The 20766-nt window shown below is 42.6% G+C and overlaps 1 protein-coding gene across 2 annotated transcripts in view; it reads right to left on the reverse strand.

Annotated features, from left to right (window-relative positions):
• Nucleotides 1-20766, reverse strand: part of MEIS2 (Meis homeobox 2) — a 521844-nt gene that overhangs the window by 444272 nt on the left and 56806 nt on the right. For both annotated transcript variants that reach the window (XM_030214758.1, XM_030214759.1), the window contains exon 7: nucleotides 13610-13724. In XM_030214758.1, coding sequence (XP_030070618.1) covers nucleotides 13610-13724 — 115 coding nt within the window. The remainder of the gene's footprint in view (nucleotides 1-13609; nucleotides 13725-20766) is intronic.

Here is a 20766-nt window from a genome sequence, read left to right on the forward strand (position 1 = left end):
TTTTTAATTATAAGAAAAAATGATCATTCAGGGATTGAAGAACACATGATGGGGAATAGGGGATCGTTAAAGAAGATAACTATTCTGGTGAGCCTACCCGAAATGCCATAAAAGTGAGGAGTACTGTTTTATAAATGATACATTGTTCCACTGGAAGCCAATGATGACTATGAAGAAGAGGAGAAACCTAGTCAGAGTGATGAGCATGACATAAAAGTCTCATGACAGTGTTCCGGAGTGCTTGAAGTTTTTTTTATGAGAAAGTGGGGGCAGCCAAGATACAAAATATTACAATAATATAACCTGGGAATAAGCAAAGAAAGAATAAAATAGCGGAAAGTGTCATGATCAAAGTACTGTCAAACTGAGTGTAACTGCCTAAGAATGTAGAAACCAGATTTGCATATTGCAGAGATCTGTGGTACGAAGTTAAGTTTGGAATCCAAAGTTATGCCTAAGTAATGAAAGGTATCAGCAGGTTGAATAATAGTCCCAAAGAAGTTGATAGTAAGGTTAGGCTCCAGGAGACCCCCTGTGAACCAGAAAGCAACCGTTTTCTGTGTATTCAAAACCAAATGCTGGGAAACAAGCCAATATGAAATAGTTTTGAGACAGCCTTGAAGAGCCGCTCATATATTATTTGATGGACAGGATATAAGCCCCTAATAAACTTGGAAACTTGGTGCCTAAATTAGGCACAGATACCCCCTTATTCTATAACAGCACGTACAGTGGTGGAAATAAGTATTTGATCCCTTGCTGATTTTGTAAGTTTGCCCACTGACAAAGACATGAGCAGCCCATAATTGAAGGGTAGGTTATTGGTAACAGTGAGAGATAGCACATCACAAATTAAATCCGGAAAATCACATTGTGGAAAGTATATGAATTTATTTGCATTCTGCAGAGGGAAATAAGTATTTGATCCCCCACCAACCAGTAAGAGATCTGGCCCCTACAGACCAGGTAGATGCTCCAAATCAACTCGTTACCTGCATGACAGACAGCTGTCGGCAATGGTCACCTGTATGAAAGACACCTGTCCACAGACTCAGTGAATCAGTCAGACTCTAACCTCTACAAAATGGCCAAGAGCAAGGAGCTGTCTAAGGATGTCAGGGACAAGATCATACACCTGCACAAGGCTGGAATGGGCTACAAAACCATCAGTAAGACGCTGGGCGAGAAGGAGACAACTGTTGGTGCCATAGTAAGAAAATGGAAGAAGTACAAAATGATTGTCAATTGACAAAGATCTGGGGCTCCACGCAAAATCTCACCTCGTGGGGTATCCTTGATCATGAGGAAGGTTAGAAATCAGCCTACAACTACAAGGGGGGAACTTGTCAATGATCTCAAGGCAGCTGGGACCACTGTCACCACGAAAACCATTGGTAACAAATTACGACATAACGGATTGCAATCCTGCAGTGCCCGCAAGGTCCCCCTGCTCCGGAAGGCACATGTGACGGCCCGTCTGAAGTTTGCCAGTGAACACCTGGATGATGCCGAGAGTGATTGGGAGAAGGTGCTGTGGTCAGATGAGACAAAAATTGAGCTCTTTGGCATGAACTCAACTCGCCGTGTTTGGAGGAAGAGAAATGCTGCCTATGACCCAAAGAACACCGTCCCCACTGTCAAGCATGGAGGTGGAAATGTTATGTTTTGGGGGTGTTTCTCTGCTAAGGGCACAGGACTACTTCACCGCATCAATGGGAGAATGGATGGGGCCATGTACCGTACAATTCTGAGTGACAACCTCCTTCCCTCCGCCAGGGCCTTAAAAATGGGTCGTGGCTGGGTCTTCCAGCACGACAATGACCCAAAACATACAGCCAAGGCAACAAAGGAGTGGCTCAGGAAGAAGCACATTAGGGTCATGGAGTGGCCTAGCCAGTCACCAAACCTTAATCCCATTGAAAACTTATGGAGGGAGCTGAAGCTGCGAGTTGCCAAGCGACAGCCCAGAACTCTTAATGATTTAGAGATGATCTGCAAAGAGGAGTGGACCAAAATTCCTCCTGACATGTGTGCAAACCTCATCATCAACTACAGAAGACGTCTGACCGCTGTGCTTGCCAACAAGGGTTTTGCCACCAAGTATTAGGTCTTGTTTGCCAGAGGGATTAAATACTTATTTCCCTCTGCAGAATGCAAATAAATTCATATACTTTCCACAATGTGATTTTCCGGATTTAATTTGTGATGTGCTATCTCTCACTGTTACCAATAACCTACCCTTCAATTATGGGCTGCTCATGTCTTTGTCAGTGGGCAAACTTACAAAATCAGCAAGGGATCAAATACTTATTTCCACCACTGTATAAATTGCAGGAACATGCCTGATCTGCCCATGACCTTCCCATGTCCATGTCCCCTTTTTGGAAGCTAACGTAAAATATACATATGGACCTGGGCATGTAAATATGCACACGTTAATTTAAATTGATGCCAAAAATACCAAGAATTGATTGTGAGGGCCCAATTATTGGTGCTAATTGGCTTGTTATTCAATTAAATTGTGCGCATAAATTGGGCGTTTTCCCAAATTTGCGTGTGTAATTTTTAGCTACAGTTTTAGAATTTGGGGGTGTATGTCCAACAGGAAAGTCCCATATTTAAGGATTACTTTGAATTTCCCTGAATAGAGGGTCCAAAATGAGTACAAAAAGTAAAGGAGAGAGCAGGCATCCCTGCCGGGTCCCCCTCCTTATAGAGAAAGAGTGAAATAAAATCCCATTAGCCCATATTTTTTCCTTAGGTTCCTTATATATTCTGATAGCATCTTGGAAAAAATCCCTTAACCTACAAGTTTCCAAAACTCCATAGAGGAAATCCCAAAGAACCCTGTCAAACACCTTTTCTGCATCAAAACATTAACATGAACGACAGATGTCTATTTTTTGTCATTTCTACAGTGGCCAGTATCTTACATACATATCTTTATCGGACCCATCTCTGCAGCTTCAATGAATGTGAAAAGATTCCTAGACACCAAAATGTAATGTTCTAGACATGGTGGAATGTGGCTAGATAAGTGGATAAACCCCTTTTTGTAGCGTGCAGAGTTCTCCATACATCCACCATGTCCAGCAAATCACACAATAAGGGGATTCCTCTTGTAAGATCCACCCCCTCCCCACCTGAATAGCATGATCCATCCAGATGAGAGTCATATACCCCATTAAAGTCCCTTCCTATCAATATTGGCATTCCTTCAAAACTTGTAGGTGTTTCAAAATCTGTTTATTAAAATGCTTATAAGAGTTGAGAGCATAAATATTACATAGTACCATAGCTATGGTTACTGACACTATGACAAATCTTCCTTTGTCATCATGTATAACTTTATGGGTGAGCACTTGTTATCCCTTTCTGATTAATGTTATCACTCCTGCTGTCTTAGCGCAAGTCAGGGATTCAAAGTATTCTCCCAACCACCATTTACAAAGTTTACTATGTTTGCAGCCTGCTTTTTATGTAGCATTTACAATATTTGTTGCTGCTTAATGGGTGAGTTGATACCTTCTACGTTCCATGCTATTACTGTCAGTGACATGTAATCTACAGGTATATTCACTCAAAAAATGAACATCTTGACATTGCCATGGGAGATGCCCCAGCCACCATCTCCCTTCCCTCTGTGTTCTTCCTCCCCTAAAGCCTTTAAGTTAAAACATCCATTCCCCAACCTCTGTATCAACCTTAAAACCCTGGCTCCAGGAGTCCCCCCCTTTCCCAATCCTTATTATCACACCCTTTTTCATATTTGCCCCATAAATCCCCTCCCCAAAACATCCTTCATGCCATTTCCCAAATCAAGAAATGCACATCTTGGTGCCCCTACTTCAACAGTGAATTAAGGAATGTTTTCCAAAATGCTGAATCTTCATCTCTTTCTTTATTACTACACCCACTAAACTCAGTTCCCACTCAAGTGTTCAAAACAAACATTTTATTAATACTGTCTATTGGACCAAACCACATAAATTTGTTTTGGTTTTCTTTATTTAACTTGAGTTTATGTGAATAAACCCATTTTTCTACTAAATTTAAACAATTTCTCAGTCCCAAGTTTTCAATATCGTCAGCTACCAAGGGGAACAAAACGCAGATGTTGTCTCTCTAAATGAAATATTCAATTTTAGGTCCCCTTTTACTAAGCCGCGTAGGCACCTATGTGTGCCGAACGCATGCCAAATTGGAGTTACCGCCTGGTTACTGCGTGGCCCTTGTAGTAATTTCAATTTTGGTGTGCGTCCGCTACACGTGTCTGAAAAATATTTTTTATTTTATGGTGTATGTAACGGATGCGCGCCAAGTGGCATTTGATGTGTGTAGGTCATTACCGGCCAGATTCTTTACCGCTAGGTCTATGGCTGGCGGTAAGGTCTCAGACCCAAAATGGACACGCGGCAATTTTCATTTTGCTGCATGTCCATTTTCAGTTAAAAAAAGAGGCCTTTTTTACAGGCGTGCTAAAAAAATGGATCGGCATGTGCCCAAAACCCGCGCCTATACTACCGCAAGCCATTTTTCAGCATGCCTTTGTAAAAGGACCCCTTAGTTTGCGCCAATACTTTTCCTAAATACCTCATTAAAATACAGAACAATATAGGGGAAAATGGGAGCCCTTTGGAATGCCAGACTCTGCATCCCAAGAGTCAGACAGTAGGTCTACAGTGCCATTTTGCACACACGTTTACCCCTGGGGGAGGTTTTCCTGGGGATGGAGTTGGGGTGGAGTGTAGAGCAACATGAGTGTATATTTTTAGTCTGAAAAAGTATCTGAACAAACCAGCAGATATAAATGTAGTCAGGTACTTTTCCTAGGATAGATTTAAAAGGAAAACATGAATGTACTTTTATTTTCAGAATCCTGTAAAGTCCACAGAGTGAAAAGTATGAATGTACTTTTCACCAATGCACACAGTTATAAAATTACCTTTTTTGTCTTCCCTGGAACATACTCCCAAATTCTATAAATGGTACTTTAATTTGCACATGCAAATTGGATGCACGCCCAAATTTACACATGCAATTTAAATCAATAACGATCCAATTAGTGCTGACAATTGGAATTTTAACAAGCAATTATTGGTGCTAATTGGCTTTAATTAAAATTTTAGGTGCCTAAATTTAGGTGTGGGATCTGTGCGTAAATTTACCCGGGGTCCAAAAAGGGGTCATGCCTATTGGAGGGCCATGGGCGGATCCAGGTCTTTCCCACAATTTATGTGCATTGTTATAGAATAAAAGGGATCTGCGCCTAATTTTGGTATGGGGATCAACACTACAGTTTCATTAGTGCAAATGGTTGTGCCTAAATGTAGTCACAGGTTCTGGTGATTAGTGTTATTCTATAAACAGTGCCTAACTTTAAGTGCTGATTTTTTAGGTGTTATTTATAGAATTTAGTCTGTATTGTCATGCCAATAACATTTATCTGAATCTGAATATGCTTTGCTCTGTCTACTCCTGGGTGGTGGTGGTGTGTGTGGGGGGGGGGGGGGGGGGGGGTAAGAAGGAGAGAGGCTAGAGTTATTCTCTGCTGCTGAGTGTTGGGGGCACTCCTGGCAAATAGAGTCATTGGATACAGCCCAGTGTGTATAGCCGAAAACAGCATTGTTACAACTGCACTGTGATTCCTAGAAAGAGTGGCAATTATATATATGAGAAAGCCCTTTGGTAACCAGAATACAGTAGCCTAATGTCAATGGTATTTTGAAAGGTTTGGTGAGAGATATTGAAAAAAAGGGGGCAGGTTATCAGGTTCCATATGGGAGTTTCTATGTGCATCTACCCAAAGTAGAGTGGAGGAATGGCCTAATGGTTAGAGTAGTGGGTTGGGGACCTGGGAAAATGGGTTCAATTCCCGTTACTGCCTGAGGGTCAGCAGTGGATTGAGATCCTGTGATCCTGGGCAAGTCACTTAACCTTCTGTTGCCCCAGGTACAACAATAATACAATGTACTACATAATTTGGGAGCCCATTAGGGACAGACCCAGTACCTGAAAAATGAAACTGTAAACCGCTTAGGTCTAAATGAATGAAAGAATAAAAATGAAGTGAATCACTATTGAACAGACTAAACAGGCCTTATTGATCTTTATCTGACACAATTATGTTATACAGCAAAGCTCCTGGTGCTGCCTCCAAATTTATTCCACAAAGATTGTTAAGTCTGCGTATTGGAAGAGGTGGCCTTATATGCTATATAATCATGAATTATTATTGTTATTATTTCAGAATTTATAATAATCAGTGGCTGATTATTCAGAAAAAATCAGAAAGTGATGCTTTTCTTTTTTTGATTGTGTTCCTTATTAAAATGGCTGTTCTCACTGTACCTGCTGCAAACTAAGAGGACCTTTTACCAAACTACGGTAAAAAGTGGTCTTAGCGAATCCTTATGCCAAGAACTTGTGACCTGGATTGGCTACTGTTGCATACAGGATGCTGGGCTTGATGAACCTTCGGTCTGTCCCAATATGTCAATGCTTATGTTTTTATGTACTTATGTGGGTCATTCCCACACACTAAGACTAAAAGACAGCATTTCCTATTTTCTGAATTTATGCCCATGCGCTAATTTTCCCATTAGCATGTGAGTACCTTATCACCACCTATTTTGTAGGTGGTGAAGGCTCATGCACTAACCACGCACTAATCAGTTTGTGCATGGCAATATAGGTGCACTAACCAATTAGTTTATCATTTAAAATTTGTTATACTGCTCTCATTGCAAGCAAATCAAAGCGGTTTCCAGATAAAATAAAATCAAGAAAACAGAAAAGAACGCCAAATTTTAATAAGAAAGACCTGACTACCTATATCATTCAAACATATGTCAATCCTGCACAAAAATAACAAAAATATATCAATATAAAGCAAAACAACTCATAATATAATCCAAACAAATTCAAAGATTCACATAATTCTCATCTACCACACCCAGTCTCCCGTCATAGAATCAACCCAGGCCTACATAGTAAAAGCCTGAATACGCCTACTCTCCACCCTCAGACCTGCCCCCAGCGCTAAAAAATAAATTGTTTTTTAGTGCCTGGGTAGTATGTGTACATCTAGAAGTTACTGCGGGAAGTCTGCAGGTTAGTGCTTACTGCAGCTTATTAAAAGGACTTCTAAGAGTAATTCTGTAAAGAAGGTGCTAATATTTATGTGCAAATATAATATCGCATCACACCTTATGCTATGAGTTTATCTTGTTGGGCAGACTGGATGGTCCATACTGGTCTTTATCTGCTGTCATCTGCTATGTTACTATGCATATTTTACAGGTAAATGTTCACATGCAAAGAGTCTGGGCAGACCTAACATTTACGGTTTATGGTTTATTTATGTATTTATATTTATATATCAATTTCCTTTTAAAATATCATTCGAAATGCTTTACAAATCATATAAAAACAATAAAAGTAAGGATGGGGTGGTTAATTGGACTTAGGGCCCTGTTTACTAAGGTGCGCTAGCGTTTTTAGCATCCACTAATTTTAGCACATGCAAAACGCTAGAGACACCCATATATTCCTATAGGTGTCTCTAGCGTTAGAACGTGCTAATTTTTAGAGTGTGCTAAAAACACTAACGAGCCTATATTGCGGCTTAGTAAACAGGGCCCTTCATATACTGTCTTTCCTGAGGTCATAGCAAACAGGAGTACAGTCAATGCTCAAATAAGATGTGACATTTTTTGCTGGAGGATGTGATCAAAACTAGTACAGCTGGGTTTAAAAAAAAGTTTGGACAAGTTCCTGGAGGACAAGTCTATTACCATTACCAAGGAAGACCTGGGATTTGCCAGTTCTTATTGTGAGAAGGATCAATATACCAGTTTAATCTTTCCTCATTGCTTGACTTAAATTTGGTGCTTGCTTACATATTTATTTCTCTATTATTTTCATTTGATAGCACGCCTCACCCCTTTTTATGCTTTATTACAGTGGACCTCTGCTCAGAATGGAACTAACTTTGGCTTTTTTCTAGTGTGCATAAGTAAATATTCTCTTACCATTAGATTATTCTGCCTGTAGCAGGTCAAGCAGTTTAGGCAAGCAGGTGTTAACTGAATATCTGACTTCTATTGTTAACATATGTAAATACATTAAATTATTACCTCCATGCCATCTGGCAGGCACGTAAATAAAAGAATTTATCTCTAACACAACACATCAGTTGTGAGCACTTTCTGCTTCAGTTCAGATTTTCTTTATGTTTCTAGCAACTACAATATTTTACCATTTTCTGTAATTTTAAAATGGCCCACAGGGTCACAATATAACTGTCTTCTTTTTCAACAATGCTTAAATCATAAAGTGTAAGATGCAGAGGTAGAAAGCGTAGGTACAGAACCAGGCAAAAACCCTTCCTATCTATTTCACTTTCCTCTTCCTTTCTTATAGAAAACGGCAAGATTTCCATTTGAATATTCTATAAGTTCCCATTTATACTGGAAAAATGGGCTTAGACAATTCTTGAGGGGCTCTTTTACAAAGTCATGCGTGGGTAGTATGCGCTAAATTGGTGGTAATTCCAAGTATGGCACACAACAAATCCTGCAGTAGAAAATATATTTTTATTTTCTACCATGAGGGGGCGTTCCCAGCGGTAATCGGCAGCGCAGCTACGTAGCTACAAGCTGCATGTTTACCATACAAGTAGCATGTGAGACTTTACCACTAGATCAATGGCTGGTGGTAAGGGCTCGGGCCGTAAAAAGGCGCGCGTTAGTTTTAATTTTTTGCGCACACCTATTTCCCGGCCCATTAAAAAAATGGCCTTTTTCCCCAGATGCGGTAAAAAGTGGCCCAGCACATGCCAAAAAGATGTGCCCACGCTACCGCAGGCCACATTTTACTGTAGCTTTGTAAAATGACCCCTGAATGCTTTACGTTTTGGGGTCCTTTTTACTAAACTGTACTAAAAAGTGGCTGGCGCTGTTTGTAGTGCGTGAATTTTCCATGCACTGTGACTACTTTTAGCATGGTAGTAAGATGGCTGCATCTGTATTTTGTTCTGTAATTGCCATGCGCTAATTTCCCAATTAGCACATGGCCATTAACGTGGGAGCCCTTACCGACACCTATTTACTAGGAGGTAAAGGTAAGGGCTCCTATGCTAATTCCACGCTAATCTGGTAGCGCGTGCCAATGTGCCTGTGCTACCTGATGTTCAAGGAGAGAAAGACGCGAACCCGCAGACAAATCCAGACCCCTCGACGAAGCCGAGGCGAAATAGGGACCTGTCGGGGGTCCGGTGGATAAATGAAAAGTGCAGATAAGTGTTCAGTGATCTTTCAGCACCTAGTGTGTTTGATGTTCTTTCAGCACACAGTGAAGATAAAATGTTAAAAGCTATAAACAAAATACATAAAAGAAAAATATATAAGAATATATATACCATCATACCACCGTGCTGTGAGATACAGTGGTGGTGGGGGTTTTAGTCAGTGATTACAAGCAGTCAGAGAAGCTTAAAATCCCGATACAATTTGAGGACAGAAGCCAGGTGACATTATGAGACTGCAGTGGCATAGCAAGGGCGGGGCAGTCCGCCCTGGGTGTCAACGGGTGGGGGGGTGCATCCGTCCACCCCCCCCCCCTGGTGCAGCGCCTCTCCCCGACACGGTTCCCACCTGCCTACGAGCTCCATCCATCTGCAGCGCTGCTGTAAAGAAGAAATCGCTTCGCCGGCCCTTCCCTCACTCACTGTCTCCCGCCCTTGAGGAAATAGGAAGTTACGTCAGAGGGCGGAAGACAGTGAGTGAGGGAAGGGCTGACGAAGCAATTTCTTCTTTACAGCAGCGCTGCAGATGGATGGAGCTCATAGGCAGGTGGGGACCGTGTCGGGGTGGCGCTATGCCGGGGGGTGTCCAGGCTGGTGGGGGGGGGGGTCGTGTTGGTCTGCACCCGGGGGGGGGGTGCAGCGGCGATCCGCCCCAGGTGGCAGCTGCCCCCGCTACGCCACTGTGAGACTGTTCCCCGCATAAGACCTTTAGTCCGTGGTGGTATATAGAACCGTGGTGGAAATATAGGTGAAGTGTGCTACCTGATTAGCACAGGGCACACTTAGAAGACACAGTGCTTTCTGGCGCACAGCATGCACACACTATTGTCTACTGCAGCTTAGTAAAAGGGCCCCAGAGTTTACATTAATATCCAAGCCCAGAAGGGAACAGATAGAGAGGCCTAAACTTCAGTGTGCTAGAGTTTGGTTCAGGAAAAGTCCTGGGATAAGAGTTCTGCTTTGTACGTTGAAATTTCTTTGAAGATGGTAAATCAACTCCAGATACAATATACTGCTGCTATTCTGGCTTTTAGAGCCAGGGAATATGATAAAATTACCCCTCTGTTAATGAGGTTACATTGCTTACCAATCCAGGCCCAGGATTACTTTAAAGTGGCTTGTATAATTTTCAATATATTTTGAGGTTTTAGTCCAGAGTATTTATTTATTTGCATGCTTTTAAAGCACATTTCCAAACAGGCTACAAAGCAGTTTACACAGCAATATTGCACAGATTTCCCATATTCCTTAGCAATTCTTGCATCTAAACATTTATGGAGTTGGCACTGTTTGATCAAATTCCCTTCTATTAGCGGAATTTGATTTAAGTGAGTTTTTGATTCCTTTTTCCTATTCCAGCTAAGGTCTGGAATGGTATCCCTTTACTTAAGAGAAATTTCTTCTTACTTCAATTTCCTTCATTCTCTGAAAATGTTTTCTTTTGTAAAGTATGCCAATGACAATAACGTATTGTTTTTGTATTTGAATCTGTTTTAATTTGGGGGCTGCTAGTGTATGCACCAGCCTTAATTAAGAATTACATATTGATTATAACCTATTATTAAGGATTGGGTGACTAATAAATACAGTAAACAGAATAGAAAAAATAGTTCTAGAATTGGCGCTGGCTCTGTGTGACCCTGTACAAGTGACTTTCAGGCTTATTTTCGAAAGAGAAGGTTGCCCATCTTTCGACACAAATCAAAAGATGGGCGTCCTTCTTACAGGGTCGTCCAAATCGGCATAATCGAAAGCCAATTTTGGGCGTCCCCAACTGCTTTCCATCACGGGGACGACCAAAGTTCACGGGGGCGTGTCGGAGGCGTAGCAAAGGCAGGACTGGGGCATGCCTAACACATGGGTGCCCTCGACCGATAATGGAAAAAAGAAGGGTGTCCCTGACGAACACTTGGGACGACTTTACCTGGTCCTTTTCTTCTTATGACCAAGCCACAAAAATGTGCCCTAAATGACCAGATGACCACCGGAGGGAATTGGGGATGACCTCCCCTTACTCCCCCAGTGGTCACTAACCCCCTCCCACCCTCAAAAAATGTTTAAAATATTTTTACAGACTCTATGCCAGCCTCAAAAATTCATACCCAGCTCAATGACAGCAGTATGCAGGTCCCTGGAGCAGTTTTAGTGGGTGCAGTGCACTTCAGGCAGGCGGACCCAGGCCTACCCCCCCCCCCCCCACCTGTTACACTTGTGGTGGTAAATGTGAGCTCTTTAAAACTCACCAGAAACCCACTGTACCCACATGTAGGTGCCCACTTCACCCCTTAGGGCTATGGTAGTGTTGTACAGTTGTGGGGAGTGGGTTTTCGGGGGGGGGGGGGTTGGGGGGCTCAGCACCCAAGGTAAGGGACCTATGCACCTGGGAGTAATTTCTGAAGTCCACTGCAGTGCCCCATAGGGTGCCCAGCTGGTGTCTTGGCATGTCAGGGGGACCAGTGCAGTACGAATGCTGGCTCCTCCTACAACCAAAGGGGTTCGATTTGGTCGTTTCTGAGATGGGTGTCCTCGGTTTCTTTATCGCCGAAAATCGGGGATGACCATCTGTAAGGTCGACCTAAAATTCGTGATTTGGGCATCCCCATCCGTATTATCGAAAGGAAAGATGGACGCTCATCTTGGTTTCGATAATACGGGTTTCCCCGCCCCTTCGCCGGGATGTCCTGCGAGGACATCCTCAGGAAAACTTGGGCACCCCTTTCGATTATGCCCCTCTTTGTCTCCCTGTATCGCAAGTCTAATCCTAGTTTTGCCACCTGTGTAAAACCTTGAATAAGTCACATGAGAGGCCATTTTAAAGGCTTCTACTGGGTAAATTGGCCTTTCTGAAAAATGTCATCTTCTATTTGGTTAAATATAGGTATGGACAGAGCTTAATTTCTGGGTGAATGGCCTGGAACACAGTTCTGTCACTTATTTTCAGACTCCTCAGCAGCAAGCCCTCTCTTCCAGACATCCTGCAGAGAAGAGGAGGAGAGGTGGTGAGCCTGGAGCAGAGCAGAGAATCTAGCCTCACTTCTCCTGTTGCTCCTGCCTCTGGCCTACTCCCTCTCACAGATCCACAGTTCCATTTGCTCTTTGACTTCAAATTAAACCCTGGATACGGGTTTCCATATACATTTTTAGATAGGTCAAGCAGGGGCATAGCCAGACTTCGGCGAGGGGGGGGTCCAGAGCCCGAGGTGAGGGGGCACATTTTAGCCCTCCCCCGCCATTTTTGACCCCCCCCACCGCTGCCGCCACCTCCTTTGACCCCCCCCGGCGCCAAACACATGCAGGATGTCAGACTCACAGAAACAGAAGCCTTGCAGATGAACAACACGGCCGCGCCGGAGAAGAGGACTTCGGCTGGCGGGGGTTGGGAACCCCCGCTAGCAAAGGTACATGACGGCGATGGCGGAAGGTTGGTGGCAGGAGGGGGGGTCAAAGGGGTTGGCGGCAGGGGGGCCAGGGCTAAATCTACGGGGGCCCATGCCCCCGTGGCCCCACGTAGCTGAGGTGAAGGGAAGGTGGTCAAGGGAAGGTGTATGGTGAGAGGGCATCTAGGGAAATAATGGACAGTATTCTATAAATGATGCGCAAAAATGGATGCTGAAAAATATCTGCGCTAAGCGCGATTCTATAAAGGGCGCACGTGGGCAGAGTACTGTCAATCCACCCCAGCTACCATTCTTTTCTTTTTCTTAACTACAAGGTACATGGTTATAAAGTATTCATGAACGTTTCTGCTCCAAATCCCTTTTTACTTCCTGTATTTTGGGGAGAGCCAGCTGAGGAGAAGGTATTTGCCTTAATCTTACATTTCTTATCAATGGAGAACCTAAAATGTATTTCTATATTCAAGAAGAGTTTGCTTAACATGTTCACTTTCCAGTCAGTTTATAATTGCATTAGGTCCCTCTTACATGAATACACAGCTTTGCTACTTCTCTATAAGAGCTTCTTTATTGCTGAAATTGCCAGCGAATGCCTCTGTTTACAGCCTAAAACAAATGATTGTATCACAACAAGATAGTGCATCTGTCTTTATATTTACTGACATGATACAGAAAGAGATTGTCAGATATCCAAAGTTGTGAAGTTGCTGGCAGAAGCACACCATTGGTATTACAATTCTTGTAAAATAAATATAAATAAAACACTACATTGATTAAGAAAAGGTAATTCTGTCTATCCAAGTTGCATTATTATACTTGAGGCCTAAAGAACTGTGTAATCTGTGAGAGAGATGTACAGATAGAATGAGTACTAATATCTACATGGGGAAAACATTGGACTTCTTACCTTGTTCACTGCTGTTGTCTCCGCTCTGGGAAGCATGGCCTCCACTGGAGGGCCCTGGAGTGCCTGCTGAATGTGTTGAGGTGGCATCGTCATGGTCTCTCCAAGATGAAGGGTTCTAGTGTTGAAATCCCCCAACAAAGGCAATTCCAACAATAAGTAAGGAACAAGAGGAGAGGGAGACAAAATAAAAGGGGAGGGAGGGGAAAGACACAGGTTACTGTCACATAATTCACATGCCCTCATCTTCCAAATACATACTGGTTTCCACATTTTACTCATACAAAATCCAAATAAATCAGTGTGACTTCTAAACTGAAGAGTAGAATGAGATAGTTTACATTCCAACATGCACTGACACACTGAAAACTCCGAGCAGTGCAATCCTTGCGGAAGGCAGATGTCAGACAGCAATATTTCAGAAAGGCATGGTTTGCAAACAGGAATTGAATTTTTGCTTTCACAATAAATCAGTCTCTCTGAACCAATAGGAAATGAATACTCTTTACCAGATCCTCTCTGGGAACAGAGAAAGTACAATTATTTACCTGTAACCAGGGTTTTTTGTGGATAGCAGGATAAACCACCCACATATAGGCAACGTCACTACTTGACAGCATCACCTTGGGCCTGTCCACAGAGTCCAGAAAAATCTGGACGATTTTTCTGAGCATATCTAAACATTTTCATCTAGAGGTAATTGCCACTGTAGCACAGGCATACCAGTCTGTTCCATAGCTCCGTTCTGTAGGTTACATGAAGAGCTTCAACTGCTGAGGAGGCAGGAGAGTTGTGTGGCTGGTTTATCCTCTTGTTACTGAAAAACCCTCTTACAGGTGAGTTAGAGGCCGACAGAATTTCAGTTTCGAATTCGGCACCAAAACCGGCCCAAAATCTGAGTTCAGATTTCTGTCAAAAATGCCTGTGTATTTTTGGTGAAAACCTGAAACTGTACCCCTCCCCCTGACACCACTGCTGCAGGCCAGCCTCCCTCCCATTCTCCCTGACAGAAAACACATCCCCTCTTCTGGGCCACCCACCACTCCACCCTCCTCCCCCTGCCATGGTTGACCCTCCCCAGGCCTACCTTGTAAAGGCCCTGGTAGTGTAGTGGTGTCTTTGGGGAAGGAGCATTCTGAACTGGTCCTGCCCCTTTTCTCCGCGCTGAAAAAATGGAAGCCGTGACTTCATATGGAAACCTTGTGAGACTGCCACGGGAGGTTGCAGCCACCATTTTGGAATTGGGAATGCCTGAGCAGCAGCGACTTGCTCCTATTTAGGCCATTATCAATTACAAAATGGCAGCCATGACATCCTGTCACCTCAATTTTTTCAGTGCAGCAAATGGGGGCAGGAGGAACTTGGGTTGTCCTTGACCCTAAGACACCACTAGACCACCAGAGCTTTTACAAAGTAGGCCCGTGGAGGGCCTACTGGGGGGGGGGGGGGGGGAGGGGAGAAGCATTAAGAGGGCAGATCAATGGCCATAAATTTGAGGTCAGATTAGATGAGTGTTTTGAAGGATGGTTCTGTCAGTGGCAATTAAGGATTAGGCTAAGGTCCCGTTGTGTAGTAGGGGATTGATGGGAGGTTTTAAGTTGAAGAGGTCCCTCATGAATCGAGTAATACTGGTTGGGTGGAAAAGAGGTTTTCCATGGATGTGTTCATGAAAAGCTGACAGTGCACTGAGGTGAACCCTGATAGAATTCGTTCTGAGGCCTTCTGGGAAAGATGAAATAGGTATTCCAATACATAGTTGACTGGGAAGGAAGTAGTCTGGAGTCTAGTAAGAGCACCAGCTAGAAAAACGCTTTTCATTTGAGGCAATATGATTTCTGAGTGGTAGGTTTTCAGGCTGCTAAGAGAATTTTCTGTATGGAGTTACTGAGAGATTTTATTTGCCCATTAATTTTCTAGGTGTTGAGGGCAAGGCATTCCATGTTGTGATGCAGTAGCATTCCCTGATGCTAGGTGTTAAGGCTGGGCTATAGTGGTGGCCATAATTGTTTTAACACTGCAAGTCTGACTAGGAAGGAAGACAATGCCTGTTAAGGCCAGTACGGAACTATCAATATCACTGTAGCTTTGTCTTGGTGCAGTTTTTAGATAGTCTTCAAGATCAGGGGTCTAGGTGGGTATGCATACAGGAATATGATGCTCCAGCTGATGGCAAATGTGCCTTGTGTGAACCTGTCTGGGTGAGGCCATTTGGAGCAAAATATCTCACACTTTGTATTGGTGTGAGTTGTGAAGATGTCAATTTTCACTGTTCCCCAAGTACTGAAGAAGCATTGAGCTACTTAGGGATGAAGGGACCATTCAAAAGGCTCCAGGTGTCTTCTGAGGTGATCTGCTATGGAGTTCTGATTGCCTGGAAGATATGTAGCCTGTAGATAAACTCTATTGGCAATGGCATAGTTCTATATTCTGATGGTCTCTATGCCTAGGCTGACAGATCCTATCCCTCCTTGCTTGTTGAGATAGAACATAGTCACCTGGTTGTAGGTTTGTACTAAGATTATTTGTTGGATAAGCATGGGTGAAAAATGCATAGGGTTTAGTATACTGTCCTGAGTTTGAGGCAGTTGATCTACAATTGATTTTCTTTAGGTGTCCAAGTACCCTGGATTTGCAGATAGAGAAGATATGCATTCTATCCTTTTGTTGAGGCATCCATAGTGAGGACAATTTGCTCTTGTTGCTGTTGGAATAACTTGCCTTGCATGAGGTGGAGTCTGTACTGTCACCAGAGAAAGGCGTTGTGGATTTTGTCATTGATGTGAAAACTGTAGGAAAGGGGTTACTGAAGTTTGAGCTGCTATTGTAGAGTGCACATATGTAGTTTTACATGAGGTAGAAGGTGTATGGCTGCCACTCTAAGGCCCAAGAGTTGTATCAATATCGTTCTCGTTGACCGCTATTTCCCCTAGCAAGAGTCCAATGCAGTGTACAGAAATACAAAATCCAGAATTACAACATTGTAACATTAATATCAAATCTCAAAAAAAAGTTTAACAGACAGCAATGTATTAAAAAGATACATATAGATTGAAAACTAGTTACTTCAGGCAATACAGAAAAATATAAATATACATTTTAAAAACAGGCTACACCAGACATCAAATCATATATCATACAGCTGATAATCATAATCTGTCAAATAAAAAAGGTTTTTAACATTTTCCTGAAAATCAAATAGCTTTCTTCTGTCCTAATATGGGGAAGGAGAGAATTCCGAAAAGACACCCAAGAACTGAAAACGTGATATTAACCACCCAAAAAAACCCTGCACATAACTAATGGAGGAGGGCAAAATATCAATTGGCTATGTAAAGGTGATGAAAATCTAAACAAAGTCACAGAAATTATGTTAATCAATAATTCAGAAGTAAAACCATACAATATTTGAAAAACCAAACATGCTGTTTTATATAGAATCCATTCACTTATTGGGAATGTTAAATAGTAGTAGTAGTAGTAGCCAATACAGTTTAGCTATATAAGAAGATATACTGCAATACTTGTTAAGCCTGAAAACTAGACTAGTTGAAGTGTTCTGAGTAAGTTCAACCTTTCTTAAATATTTAAACCATAAGCCTAAATAAAGAATGTTATAATAATCCAAATATGGCAAAATTAACATTTGAACTAATAAAGCAAAAGTATCCTGGTCAAAATACAATCTTATTAATCGCAATATCTTAATTTGAAAAGAGTTTTCCACCATAATTGATCAATTTGTGGACCATAGATCACAGATGAGTCAAGAATCATTCCTAATACTCTAGTCTGGAGTGGAGGAGTGGCCTAGTGGTTAGGGTGGTGGACTTTGGTCCTGAGGAACTGAGTTCAATTCCCACTTCAGGCACAGGCAGCTCCTTGTGACTCTGGGCAAGTCACTTAACCCTCCATTGCCCCATGTAAGCCGCATTGAGCCTGCCATTAGTGGGAAAGCGCGGGGTACAAATGTAACAAAACAAAAAAAAAAAACAGTCAAAACTGTATCACTAGGCAAGACAACTGAGGGAGGTGTGATAACACCTGGATTTTTGAACCAAAGGTCTTATGTCTTCTTAGGATTCAATTTTAGCTTATTATCCAATGCCCAATGCTGAATCTTATCCATACCAGATGAAACTCTGGTATGGATAAGATCAAATCTGTCAGCAGAAACTGGTAGCAGTAACAGAATATCGTCAGCACAAAACAAATTAAAAAGCATAGGAGATAGCGGTGAACCCTGAGGAGTCCTGCATCCCGGGGACCAATAGTCAGAAAGCATTTGATTTTGCCACACACAGCAACTGCGATTGCCCAAGAACTCCTGAAGCCATTCGAGGACAGAAACTGAAATACTTATTTCACTTAATCGCTCAATTAGCAAGATATGGTCTATATCCTCAAATACTGCCAATATATCAAACTGAAGTAGAATTACTTGTTTCCCATACTCAGCTGTTCTTTTACATATGAAGTAAGTGCCAACAGAAGAGTTTCAGTACTATGAGCGAGCCTAAACTCAAATTGAGAACAATCTAGACAATAAAATCTATTTAAATAATCAGAAAATTGTTGACCCACATACAATTCAATCAGTTTAGTAAAAAGCGGAATACCTTCAATCAGGCGATAGCTAGATGGTTAACTCTAAATCTAAACCTGTACTTTTGGGTATTGGGGTAAGAATGATTCGCCCCATATCACATGGTAATGAGCCAGAAGTAATAACACATTAACCTCTAAGGTAATCCACTGAGACAAAGAAAAAAAATAGTGAACCAGGGCAATTATCAAGGATACATTGTGAGTGAAAACTTTTCAACAAGAGTGAGTGAACCTCTTTAGAAGTAATAGGCTGAAAGGAGTCCCAAGTTTGATCCACAGGTATCAGTTTATCAGGAACTGAGTCAGTTTCAATTATGGCATCATAGGAGACTGGTGTTATCAATTTCAAATCCAAACAAATTTAAGCCACCTTATTTGAAAAGAAATCAGCCAGTTCCTGAGCCGATGGCTACGAAACTTGACAATCATTATTTCAAGATGATGGACCCACTAGGTCTTTCATAGGACTAAACAGTCTCTTACTATTAATTGATCCAGAGCCAATCATCTTAAAATCATGCATGCAGAAGCTGTTGTAATGGAGGCCACCTAGGGTGCAATTCTGAGGACACTGATTAAACGGGAGTATAGGAGAAATGCCTTGGATAAAGAAGTGCATATCTCTATGCCTATGAACTCCAGGTTTTGGATTGGTGTGAGAGTGGATTTGAGAATATTGATAAGGAATTCCAGAGACTGAAGAAGAAATGAAGTAGTCTAGAGGGCTCAAGATGTTTACTGAGGGGTAGTAACAGTCATGAGCCAGTAATCCAGATGGGGGAATAAGCAGACTACTAACTTGTACAGGTGGGCTGCTATTACTGTAACATATTTTATGAATACCCTCAGTTCCAAGGCTATAGCTACCATTAAATAAGCCTGGCAAAATGTCCAGGGACACCCAGTGGTAGCGGCTGTCTGCAGTTGAACCCTCCCCAAGTCCAATATCTCTCTGTAGACTCCCCCCTCCCCCATTCACATACTCCTCCAAATACGTGATGAGTTGCTAGTAGACGCAGCAGTAAAAACAGGATGCCTTTCGCCACCCTCACCAGGACCTTTCCTGTGCATCAACCCACCTCTCTGATGCAGCTTCCCGTGGGTGGGACACCATACAGAAAAGGGCCTGTTGGGGCCAGTCTGAGGCAGCCTGTTTTTATTACTGCCCCTGCTGGGGACATATTGCAGGTTTGGAGGACTGTGGGAAGGGAGGCTACAAAAGGATGCTGGGCCCACATGGGGGTGGGGGTGATGGAGAAATGCTGGACCTGTGGGTGGGAGGAAAGAGGGATAGTGTTGATCCTGGGAGGTAGTAGAAGAGAAAGCGAGAGAGAGAACTGGAGCAAAGGGGAGGGGGATGAGAGGGGGAGAGATGATGGACCAGGTGGGGGAGCAGAGAGAGAGAGAGAGAGAGAAAGCTGGACCCGGGGAGGGGGAGCAGAGGAAAGAAAGAGAGAGAGAGAGAGAGAGCAAAGGGAGGGGGAGGAGAGATGTTAGACTACAAGAGTGGAGGAAAGAGAGAGGGGAAGATGCTGGACCATGGGAATGTCAGAGGTGGGTGTACAGGAGAAAGGAGAGAAGCTAGACATGGGAAGGGATATGGACACAGAGAAGAGATGCTGGGCATGGAGGGAGCATAGGGACAGGGACACAGAGGGACAATCTGGCCACAAGGGAAGGGCTGACACAGAGGGGAATGCCAGACAGAGTAAGATAGGGACACAGAGGAGAAATACTGAATATGGAGCGAGGATAGGGACACTGAGAGGGCAGGTGCTGAACATGGGAGGGGGAGGATAGGGACAGACAGAGGAAATGCTGGACAGGATGGATAGGAATGCAGAGGAAAGATGAATGACAAAAAGACAGGAGACTCTGGAAAGAAAGTTAAGATAAAACAGAGAAAATCAGAAAAGATGCACTAAGATCAAACCAATGCTCAAACAACACCAGTAGAAAAAAGAGTTTTTGTCTTGAATTTATTAATTGTATTAGGTCAGGTTTGAGAAATGTGTGTCTCTGATACCTTATATTTCAGTTTCTGTTTCTGATAGGTTTTCTATATAGGTCTGGAATGTGTTTTCTTTTTTCAGGATTTACTACTACTACTACTTCTTATCATTTCTATAGTGCTACTAGATGTACACAATGCTATACACTTGAACATGTAAGAGGCAATCCCTGCTCCACAGAGCACAATCTAATTGGGATAGAAAAAACAGGACACATAAGAGATAAAGGGATTTGTTTACTGAAACTCTGAAAGGATTCTCCCCCCCCCCCCTCCTTAGTCTCCACTACCTAAGGAGAGATAGTGATATAGGAGACCCATCTTCATTTTTCCTCCTGGTGCCAATTCAGTTCTAGCTACTCCACTGCTTGGGCCAAGGAAGACCACTTTGCATTGAAAGTACCTGTGCTGGACAGTAAAACATAGCTATTTATAATGCGATGGATGCAGGGGTATATATATATGTCTAGTGATCAAACAATAGAAGATCTATAAACAGGAAATGACCTCAGAATAAAAACACATTTCCCACAAGCATATAATA

This window comes from Microcaecilia unicolor, chromosome 9 (assembly GCF_901765095.1).
Source record: "Microcaecilia unicolor chromosome 9, aMicUni1.1, whole genome shotgun sequence".
NCBI lineage: Eukaryota > Metazoa > Chordata > Amphibia > Gymnophiona > Siphonopidae > Microcaecilia > Microcaecilia unicolor.